The following is a 10,143-nucleotide window of genomic DNA, read 5'->3' as shown; positions in this document are numbered from 1 at the left end:
CTATTATTTATGTACCTATTATATGCTTATTTAGGTTCCTACCAATTCTTTGTTATTCTCTATAACCATTTTTCAAAAGGTCATATAAAACTAGCATCATAGACACACTAGCATGCACTCCTTTCTACCTTTCCAAGACGCCTTAGTATAGATCATAGGTCAACCAATATGGTCTATTCACAAATTCATGCTATGTTATAATGATGAAATACATGAGAAATGTGTTGAACAAAAATGATTACGCACAACATGAAGATTAAAAGGAGGCCATTAATTCATATAGTTTGACCAAACACATTGTCAAGGTCTACAAGACACAATTGTTCTTTTAAGTCTTATGGTTATTCAATCAAATCCTTTTACAGACTTTTAAAAGGCCCCATGATAATTAATCAGCAGTCCAGCTCTGCTCAACAACTGTACGAACTCTTCTGTTGTATTCACGCTTGTTTTCGTTAAACATCCGAGCAGCTTCTGAATTTGCTGGAGAGTTTGGATTTGGATCACACAGCAAAGACTGCAACGAGAAAGCTGATTGCATGTTACAGAAAAAATCCAGAGCAAAGGACAAGCAACATATAATAATTTATCAAAAGATGTTCACAAATTTGTTAATCTTTTTCTTGTTTACTTTGGTTGTTGGAGGATATCATATCTCTCTATCGTGTATGTTTCTTTTACTTTTCTTATCAAAAGGGAAAACAAATAATAATACAAATTCCCATATATTAGAGAGACTGGGAGAGGATGGAGATCTTTAAAGAGGGCAAGAAAATTCTTCTCTAGAAGCCAAATGCAACAGTTTTTCGTATTGTTAAGAAATGAAATGGAAAGGATAAATGAAGGCAAGACGAAAAACAATAGACGACAAATGAATCTGACATTTGCACATGAACCAACATGTGACAACCTTATCCTACAATGAATATTCAACACTAGTTGAAAGAAAGGAAGTGTTTATTATGTCATAATTTTAGCACAACTACAACCATTAAAGAGATCTAACACTTAACATTTGTAAGCCATATGCAATTCGAGGCATCTTAACTTCACACGAGTATATAACAATGACTTGAGTAAGTCTCAGCTATCAAAAGGTAGACAAATCTGAGGATAGGGTGCAATCAAATCAATTACATGTTCCAACATTAATAGTCTTAAGCAATCCAAAATGTAATGAATCATAATTACCTGGATTGATGTAAGTATTGCAGCTATATCATAAATTGGGCTCCACTGATTTTGTAAAATGTCCAAACATATGCTTCCATCCGCATAGACTAAAATTGTCAAGGAAAAAAGTCTTAGAACTGGAAATTGCTGAAATTGATGATAACAAACATAACTTATTTCAATACATATATGCTTAGGAAGGATTACGGGAAAAAACAATTTAAGCCATTTTATTGCAACCACAAAAAATTCAAATTTAAAAACTGTTTCTCCAATAGCCAATTTTTTCTTTAGCTATAAATATTGATTTTCAGTTCTGTTTGAAGTTGTCTGTCTAAGCATAATAATAAACCTGGGTCACTGAAGATACAAACACTAAGTGATTACTGTTTCAATTCAACAATGTGATTGCAGGACACTAAACACGTTGGCTCAGAAAGAGAGACAAGAAAGCAAGTCCTAGTTCCATACTTACTGTTCGGATGAAACATTTGAGAAACAAAGCGCACTGTAGGTGATTTATTAGGATAGTCCTCGGCGAATTGAAGCGTTAACTTAAACGTACCTGAAAGACCCACAAATTAGATCGGATGAAGTTACTGAAAGTCACAATAGGGATCAAGATTGCGATATCATATAAATGCTAAAGTTAACATCAGTCATTATCAACGTATCATATCTGAAATTTCAGCTAAATGTGCAGAAGGGTATCCCAGTTGCATGTTTTAAATGTTAAAGTTCAATTCTGGAAAGGATTGCACAATCATTGGGTGGCTTTACTTCACTAGTTTGTTGGAAATCAAGGCTTGATTGCTAAAAAGCAAATAAATGTCAGCATCATGCAAAAGTTAAATCATTCAAATAACATGCCATTAAGTGTTAAGACGGGTAAAAACAGATACAAAATGCTATCCTAGAACATGCAAAGAAACTTTCATATGAATTATTAAAAAATATATATGATATCTTTTAGTTAAATAAGGTAGAAGGTATAACTGTACCTCCATCCCAAGGGGAGTCATCCGGTCTGGAAAAACAACAAGAAAAGCATAATCAATCCAAAACACAAAACGACAAAAGGGAATTCACACTAAAGAAAAAATCTCAGGATTTGCAAATTTTTCTGTTCATTAGCATACCCAAAGATGATTGCATTCCAAATCATAATATTATTGTCTTGGGGAGCCCCACTGATGCCAGCAGGAGGATCTTGTTGCAATCTTTTAAAATCTCTCATGAGTCTCTTCCTTGCCGGAGTCGACATCCTCACAACCTATATTTACAGCAATTTCAACACAAACAGTGGTGATAGGTAAATGACAAACCATTGTGCATAGAAAAACAGAAGAGAGCAACAACAAGAAGCAATTGAGTGAAGAAAGTAGCAATCTAAAACAGATTATTATAGAAAACATTACAAGCTCAGAGGAACTAAACCCACACACAATGAGAAAGAGAGGGAGATAAAATTGATTTTACACAGTGGTTGACAAATAACAACCATCAATCCAACACCCAGTGATTGAATTTCATAACTTTCTATAATTATGAGCAATTGAAACCCAATTCCTACATAGAAAGTATGATTCAAGTGCAAAGGGTCCTCCATGTATACATATCATGATATCAATAAGTTAAAAACTGAATTTTTCACTCACAAATACCAAAGTGAGGGCAAGCTAATTCATTTCTACACAGCACCCAAAGAAAAAGGAACAAAAACAAAACCAAAACAACAACAACAACAACAACAGACTCGGATCAAGGTTTTCAAAAATAGCCTCTAACTTTCCTTTTCACAATTACAAACCCAAATTCTTAGCAGATACCCTAACACCCCATAACAAATCTTACACTTCTTCCATAATAAATTCTCAAAAACAGGATCAACAAACAGTAAAAGACTTAGAAAGTAAAGTCCTAAAAAATTAGTAGCACTTAATTTCATGAAAAACGAATCATAGAAAAAAAAACGGAGCAAGAGAGAGATTTCTTACTCGTGTTGTGAGAGAATGATGCAATCTCAGTGGAAAGAGAGAAGGGTGTGTGGCAAAATAGTAGATTCATTCTCTAAGATATTTATTCTTTTTAATTTGATGATGTAAGTTTTTTTTAGTCATATTCTAGTTTTACTTATATAAATATCAATTTTGAACTAAATTCACAATTTCATTTTCATTGAGTTTAGAATATAAATATATACAAAGTCGATTTTAGACTACAAATCTAATGAAAAAAATAAACTTATAAGATTAACTTGAAATAGAAAATAACTTAAAAGGACCAATTTGTAAATAAAAATAACTTAGGGACTAATTTGAAATATAAAATCTTATAGAACTAGCCTAAAATATAAAAAAACAACTTAGAGATGAATAGTGTAGTTTTTCCTTTTATTATGATTTTCCCTAGTGAAATGGTTAACAGAGAAATGAGAAGACTTTTTTGTTTTTTATAGGCAAATGTTAGTATTTTTATGGTGGATGTGAATTGAACCAGCATTTGATATGGTATTATGCAGGTTAAAGAAGAAATGATAAGACTTTTTTGTTCTCATTCAAAAGGACAAAGGAAACCTTATCCCATATGGCATTACATTTGATATTCCAACTTCTCATTCCCATCACAATTACATATGTTACAACAATTATTGAGCTTACCAACTATGTTGAAGCCAGTAAGGTAGACTGCTGAAAAAAATACAATGAACATTGGAATTTGAGGTCTTGAGAATAATATAACTTGGGAACTTATTGATCTACCCAACAATGTTTTTCTTATTGAGAATGAAAAAAAAGGTCTAGAAGATTAAGGGAAGGGCTCCAAGACTATTAAACTCTACAAAGCATACTTGTAACAAAAAGGTATAATCAGGTCAACGATTTTGATTATTTCGACAGACTTCCCTCATGGCTAAAATTACCTCGGTCGTTTTAGCCTTATCATGATTTGTTTCTCCCATCCTTGTGTTGCTTTAAGGGTTTTTAGGAAAATTGGGCTGGGAAGTTTGGGGATGAACTTGGTCACCATTGCGAGTATGCTTCTTGCTTGTGAAGCAAGGAACCTAGTTGAGCCAGGTTCATTGCTTGGTGATGAAGTTCGTCGTTCCGGTAGAGATGAATTTATGGTGGGGACTGTACTTGTGGACATTGTGGTTCTTGGCATTCTGCTTTTTTATGTCTTCAATGAAATGGAAGGGAACAAGAGGAACTTGATCACATAGAACTCCATTAATGAGATAGCTGTTGATATGCTTCAGAGATTAGAGTCTGAAGGTCTGCAACCTGATTCAGCAACTTCGAACACCATGATTAGTTGTTTAGCACAACAAGGGTTATGTGTGGAAGCTTTTAAATATTTCCAGAAAATGCAGTGTGCTGGTGTAACTCCATGTTTGAAAACATTCAGTAGTCTTTATCAGCATGTGCAGATTCATCTGCATTAATGCATGGAAAAGGGATACATGGGTATGCTATAAGAGGGTCTTCTTTCCCAAAAAGTGTATCAATTGGTCAAAAAAATACTTTATTATTAAATTTTTAACTTAAATATTTTTTTTTAACCAATCAAAATAAATGGCACATGGAGTAACACACCTTTGTGAGACACATTGATAGTTGCTATGTACATGAAATGTGAGCATTCTTCTTGGGCTAGGAGGGTTTTTGATCAGTTTAATGCAAAACCAGATTATCCAGCATTTTGGAATGCAATGATAGGAGGGTATGGAAGAAATGGAGACAATGAATCTGCCTTTGAAATCTTTGATGAAATGCTAACAGAAATGGTTCAACTAAGCAGTGCAACATTTGTTAATATCATATCTGCTTGCAGCCACATAAGGTCAAATGATAGAGGATTACATGTTTCCAGAAAGATGAGAAAAGACTAAGAGTATGGTTTGCAGCCAATGCCTGAGCATTTTGGTTGGCATGATTGGATCAAGCTTGAGACCTGATGCAAGAAATGGTAGAGCCACCTACATTTGTTTATGCAACTTTGCTTGGTGCATGCAGGAGCTACCTAGATTACAACCTTGGGGAAGAAATGGCAATGAAACTTCTTGAAATGGAACCAGAAAACCCAGCTCCTTAAGTGGTTTTGTCTACCATATGATAGAAGTTGCATGAGAATTGTTTATACAGAAAAACATTATAAATGAAATGTTTTCTCAGATAACACAAGAGTTTGTTACATTTGGAGTGTTCCATTGCATCTATTTAAACTTTCATAGAAATCACTGATTCAACATCTCTTTCACTGCAAATCCATAGTAGTCATCAAAATGGTAAGAAGGTTCAGTGATGAAACAAGAGATTACATCTCTCAGTGTAATGACTCCAATCACTTCCTCCTGTTCATTTACTGCATAAATCCTGTGAATAGATTGAGAAGCAAGAGTGTGGATCACACTCTGAAGTGTTGAGTCAAGCTTGCATGTTATAGGTCTAGTAACTTTTCCAGCTTCTTGGTTTAAGGAGGCAATTTTGCTCATGAAATCCATCACAGTGAGCTTCCTGAAAGACAAAATTAAAGGGTTAGTGAAGGAGAATACTTCAATTAAGTAATCAGTTTCTCTTGCAAGCTTGTATGATGGCCACAGTTGTACCCTTTGTTTTCCTCAACAAAACAATCTTGGCCAAATATGCAAGTTTGTCTTTTTTTTTCCTTTTCTCATTGTTACCAAATATGCAAGTTTGTTGTATATGCCATCCTTTCAATGCCCAATTTTTTATGTTCCTTTATCATTGAAACAGCCAAAACCATTTCAAATCTTATTGTAGTGTTGTATATCATGGCCATATATGATATATGTCTCCCTAATTATTGCCAAAGATGCTTACCATACAGATTCATGATTTCTTCTTGGTCTTACCTAAAATTGGAGAAAAGTTCAGGCCTCAGCAGCAAGTGTCTGATGTCTCTTATGCTCAAGTTTCCAATAATTCTCTTCTTTGGCCCCTCTACTACAGGAAGACCACCAATTTTATTATCCCTCATCTGCTTGAAAGCTTCAAGAATCAAGTCATTGTCCGGGACGCTAATAACCTGACCAGGAAGAAATAGTAAGTTTTCAAACCTTCAAACTATGGGAAGCTGAAAATTTAAAACACTGATACAGTGATACCTACCTCATGAGGAGACATAAAAGGAAGTCCGAGATCACATATAGGTCGCTCTGCGATGCAATCAAACCAGTCTCTTCCTTTGCATCCCTCAAGACCTTGAATGACTGCAGACTGAGTAATGAAGTTCACAATCTCAGGTTTGCCTGGTTCTATCACAGGAACATTCCTCAGCCTATATTTTGAGAGAAGCAGCATGACAGTCAACATACTGCTGTTTCTTGCAACCGGAACAAAAGGAGCCCACCGATATTGTTTAAGTACTGATTTTACCTGAAACCGAAAATCGATATGAATGTATTGTTTTACATGGAGCTAAGAAAATGATTTATCTGATTCATAATTAGCTTAATTTATGTACACAAGTAAATAAATTCCTGAATGGACTATGCAGGAACACTATTATCATTCTTCTATGAAATGGATATGATTGACAACCAGCGCAACAATAGCCAAACCATAGTCACCTAATATGCAGTTCTCTGTGGTATGGGTACGTAGTACGTGGTACAGTACCTTATCAAATACTGGTACGTTATGGGTATACTTAATTTATACTTTATACATAGTTGGTATGCTAATCAGTGGAGTTCCTATATCTCCATGTGCAGTCGTTTATACTAGTGTTTCTTCTAGGTTTGAATCAACTCTTGTTTCACCATAGGAGAAACACCTCATGATAAGATTCTTTCTTGTTTGTTGTAAATCATTCATGTAGGTGAGTATATACCACCAATTACTCTTCTTTCTTTAACTTAAATTGTATGTGAAATTCTGGTTCGTTCCTTATAGGGAACCAATTCTAATAAGGAACCAATTCGCAAAAGAACCACGATTTGGTATGCAAGAACCAGTTCACGGTTCTCTAGCAAATTATGAGAATTGTGTTTCAATGAGCCAAACAAATAAATATCCAACCAGCCAGCATAGCTTAAAAAATTTCTTCCCAACCAAGGAAGAATACAGTTTATACAGAGATTTCAATATACAAAAAGTTAACATCATCATAAAAGAGTAAAACTAGTAGTTAACTCCAAAAACACCCTCTGCCATCATTATACATACCGTTGTTGACTTGAAAGGTTCTTCTTGCAGTATTACTTTGTAGAAGTCCCCACCCAGATTATCAGCAACTTGAGGAGCATCTTTACCCATCCCTTTGTTTACAGCAATGCCACCTGCCACTGCAGCACCTGCAGCAGCAGCAGTAAGCCCAGCAATTGCAGCAGGACCTGTTACTCCCAATGCTAGAGCTCCTAGAGCACCAATTGTTCCTGTGCCAACTCCAGCAGCCGTAACTGTACCGGCTGATAGAGCAGCTGCAGCAAGTTCTGCACTCTCCAGCACCCAAAGAATGATAGCTGAATAATCTATGATGCCAAGGTACCTATCTCTCCAATCTGAATTAGCTCCTGCTTCTGGATCTTTAACTGGTGCAGCTAAAATGTTGTTTTCGGATAGAATCTTAACCGCTTCGCCAACAGGTGTGTATGCTAGAATTTCAATCACTGCCAAAGTATTTTACAGGTTAATAACTTAATACTTTGGTCATGGAATTATTTGACTCACATTAAATGCATAAGGTTATAACTTATAATGATGAAATGCCTTAGTATAGTGTAAAATCCTTACCTTTTCCTCCGGGAACTCCAGGAAAAGAAGAAACTGGAGTCTTTGCAAATGCATCTGTCAGTGTCTCCTGCAATGTCTTTGGTAATTTCTTTCTAGATTGGATGGTTTCATAGTAGTGATCGAACTTCGAAAATTCGGTATTTGTTCTTACATCCTGTGCTTGTGCCATATTTGGATCTAAGGGAACTTATTGGTATTAATTGATGGTTCAATAAATTTCATGAAATTGCAGAAAAATGTATAGTTAGTGTGAATATATCTATAGCTCTAAACCTAGTATACTTATTGATTTACTGCATGTTTAGTGTAAATATAGCTATCCCTTTCTGCTGTAAAGTTAGCAAGAGCCATAGGGTTTTGTTACATATACTCAGTTATCCCTATATCATAATATAAGTGCACAATGCAGATACTTCAGGATTTTGTTTACTCATGCATGGGGATGAAATGAGTAATTAAAATTGACTAAAATTACTATGAGAAAAAAATGTATGCACCGACAGTGTATAAGTTTTATACGCTGTCATTGCATCATCCACCATTGATATTTAATTATGATTGACTTTTCAAAAATAGTAATCCAAATAAACTGTGGATGATGAAGTACATGTGTATAAATCTTTACATTGTCAGTGTATAGATTTTACACTCAATTACTATATGGTTTGTTCTATGGTTTCATGTGTATAAATCTTTACATTGTCAGTGTATAGATTTTACACTCAATTACTATATGGTTTGTCCTATGGTTTCATGTGGCAGAGCTAATTATTACAATTATTATTTTTAGGTTGGAAGATTATATTCATGGGAATGGGTTTTGGTGGGATACCTTCTATAAGCTTATTCTTGTTTCGATACTACCCCTCACTCTAACTAATCCCTTCTTGAACATGTTGTTACCCCACCCAACAACTATCACTCCTAGAAATCAAATCATTAACATTTTGGTTTTTCTGAAATATAACGGGACATTAGACCCTTTGTTGGTTCTATAAGCTTATTCTTATCACCTATATTATACTCCTTGTACTTATCATAAGTCATATACCATATACCAATTAGTGTAAAAAAAAATAAAAGAACATCACAGTTTTACCTTTTAAGTCTCATAGTCATAATGTTCATACATTTATTGTTTCCGATGAACAAATAATAATAAATGTTATCTTAGCAAAAAAGACAACCAAAATGCCTTATCATAAATATCAGAATGAGCATATTATGATATAGACATTAACAAGAACATATTAACTCTCATTTCTTCCTAATTTGATCTTTCATGGATACTTCGATATGGATTAAAACAATAAAGCAGTTTGAATGTAAATCAAATATTTGATGAAAATTTTGATTATGCTAGTAGGAAAACATAAACATGAAACTTATTATAACAACCGTAAGAATCAATAAACAAACAAGAGTGAGCTATAAACATTTGCATGTAGTGCTTCTAAATTGTAATGCATGTAACAATGAATCAAGTGATTTGAATGTATCAAGAGATAATGATTTGGTAAAAGATGGAACTTACCTTGAGGTATTATAAAGTATATGAATGGCAATGGATTCAAACTTCAGATAGAGATTTATCTGTGTGATCTAAAAATTTGAGAAGCGGTCATGTTTGGTTTTTTAATGTATGTTGGAATTTGCTACTAATGCCAAGTGTTCTTATGGGACATGCGTCAATGGCTTTTTCAAACATGTGTTAAATGCTAATTTGTTTTCATCCATTTCACCATTATACTTGTTTAATCTTTACTACAAAAACAAAGCTTAGTTGTCCATTTCTTTAGTATTATTATACTCTTCTCTATTTTCTTTATACACTTGTTTTCGTAAGTGCCCACTTTGCATCACACAGAGGATAGAAATTGGTTTTGAATTTCCCAACAGTGGTATAGAACTCTCAGGTTCATTCGGGGAGCTTAGCCTGTGAAGTAGTGTTGTTAAAACCATTTCATACCGGCTGGTTCAACCAGTAAACCGATGAACCGGTCCCAATACCGATATGGTACAATTATTATAGTCATGCAATCATATTGGTCAAAATTGGCTAAAACCGATTATATCGGTCAGTTTTCAATTAACCGTACCGGTCATACCGACCGATTTTTATTGAAAATTAATTTTTTAATGAAAATAAAAAAAAATTGGTTTTTTCTTGATTTTTCAACCAATATATTATATATGTATATCTAATTTTACC

At 34.2% G+C, this 10,143-nt stretch overlaps 2 protein-coding genes across 6 annotated transcripts; both read right to left on the bottom strand.

Annotated features, from left to right (window-relative positions):
* On the bottom strand, window positions 223-3,257 carry LOC109357507 (ubiquitin-conjugating enzyme E2 2-like). Of its 3 annotated transcripts, none has more exons than XM_019601509.1 (6): window positions 3,171-3,257; window positions 2,313-2,445; window positions 2,175-2,200; window positions 1,649-1,738; window positions 1,192-1,280; window positions 223-517 (listed from the first exon to the last, which is right to left on the bottom strand). In XM_019601509.1, the coding sequence occupies exons 1-6, from the start codon at window positions 3,238-3,240 to the stop codon at window positions 389-391; spliced, it is 537 nt and encodes a 178-aa protein (XP_019457054.1). In that variant the 5' UTR covers window positions 3,241-3,257; the 3' UTR covers window positions 223-388. The 3 variants fall into 3 exon arrangements, with proteins under 3 accessions (XP_019457054.1, XP_019457053.1, XP_019457051.1); XM_019601508.1 differs by lacking the exon at window positions 3,171-3,257 and adding an exon at window positions 3,011-3,136 and having other exon boundaries at window positions 2,313-2,446; XM_019601506.1 differs by lacking the exon at window positions 3,171-3,257 and adding an exon at window positions 2,615-2,797 and having other exon boundaries at window positions 2,313-2,446.
* LOC109355881 (SNF1-related protein kinase regulatory subunit gamma-1-like) lies at window positions 5,326-9,582 on the bottom strand. 3 transcript variants are annotated; one of them, XM_019599144.1, is made up of 6 exons: window positions 9,466-9,582; window positions 7,932-8,108; window positions 7,365-7,807; window positions 6,306-6,572; window positions 6,050-6,222; window positions 5,326-5,690 (listed from the first exon to the last, which is right to left on the bottom strand). In XM_019599144.1, the coding sequence occupies exons 2-6, from the start codon at window positions 8,098-8,100 to the stop codon at window positions 5,411-5,413; spliced, it is 1,332 nt and encodes a 443-aa protein (XP_019454689.1). In that variant the 5' UTR covers window positions 8,101-8,108; window positions 9,466-9,582; the 3' UTR covers window positions 5,326-5,410. The 3 variants fall into 3 exon arrangements, with proteins under 3 accessions (XP_019454689.1, XP_019454690.1, XP_019454688.1); XM_019599145.1 differs by having other exon boundaries at window positions 7,932-8,117; window positions 9,466-9,550; XM_019599143.1 differs by lacking the exon at window positions 9,466-9,582 and having other exon boundaries at window positions 7,932-8,397.

Source organism: Lupinus angustifolius, chromosome LG09, assembly GCF_001865875.1.
Source record: "Lupinus angustifolius cultivar Tanjil chromosome LG09, LupAngTanjil_v1.0, whole genome shotgun sequence".
NCBI classification, from domain to species: Eukaryota; Viridiplantae; Streptophyta; class Magnoliopsida; order Fabales; family Fabaceae; genus Lupinus; species Lupinus angustifolius.
This window is presented reverse-complemented; position numbering and strand designations above follow the sequence as displayed.

Bases quoted from the DNA above. Each gene is read 5' to 3' on its own strand.
- LOC109355881 (XM_019599144.1), bottom strand. From the start codon at position 8,100: ATGGCACAAGCACAGGATGTAAGAACAAATACCGAATTTTCGAAGTTC. The intron at 6,573-7,364 runs GTATGTATAATG...TTTCGGTTTCAG, and splicing joins AACCTTTCAAGTCAACAACG to GTAAAATCAGTACTTAAACA. The intron at 6,223-6,305 runs GTAGGTATCACT...CTTCCTGGTCAG, and splicing joins CTTTTATGTCTCCTCATGAG to GTTATTAGCGTCCCGGACAA.
- LOC109357507 (XM_019601506.1), bottom strand. From the start codon at position 2,782: ATGGAGGACCCTTTGCACTTGAATCATACTTTCTATGTAGGAATTGGG. The intron at 2,201-2,312 runs GTATGCTAATGA...TTGTTTTTCCAG, and splicing joins TGGAATGCAATCATCTTTGG to ACCGGATGACTCCCCTTGGG. The intron at 1,739-2,174 runs GTACAGTTATAC...TGGGTCTTTCAG, and splicing joins TGACTCCCCTTGGGATGGAG to GTACGTTTAAGTTAACGCTT.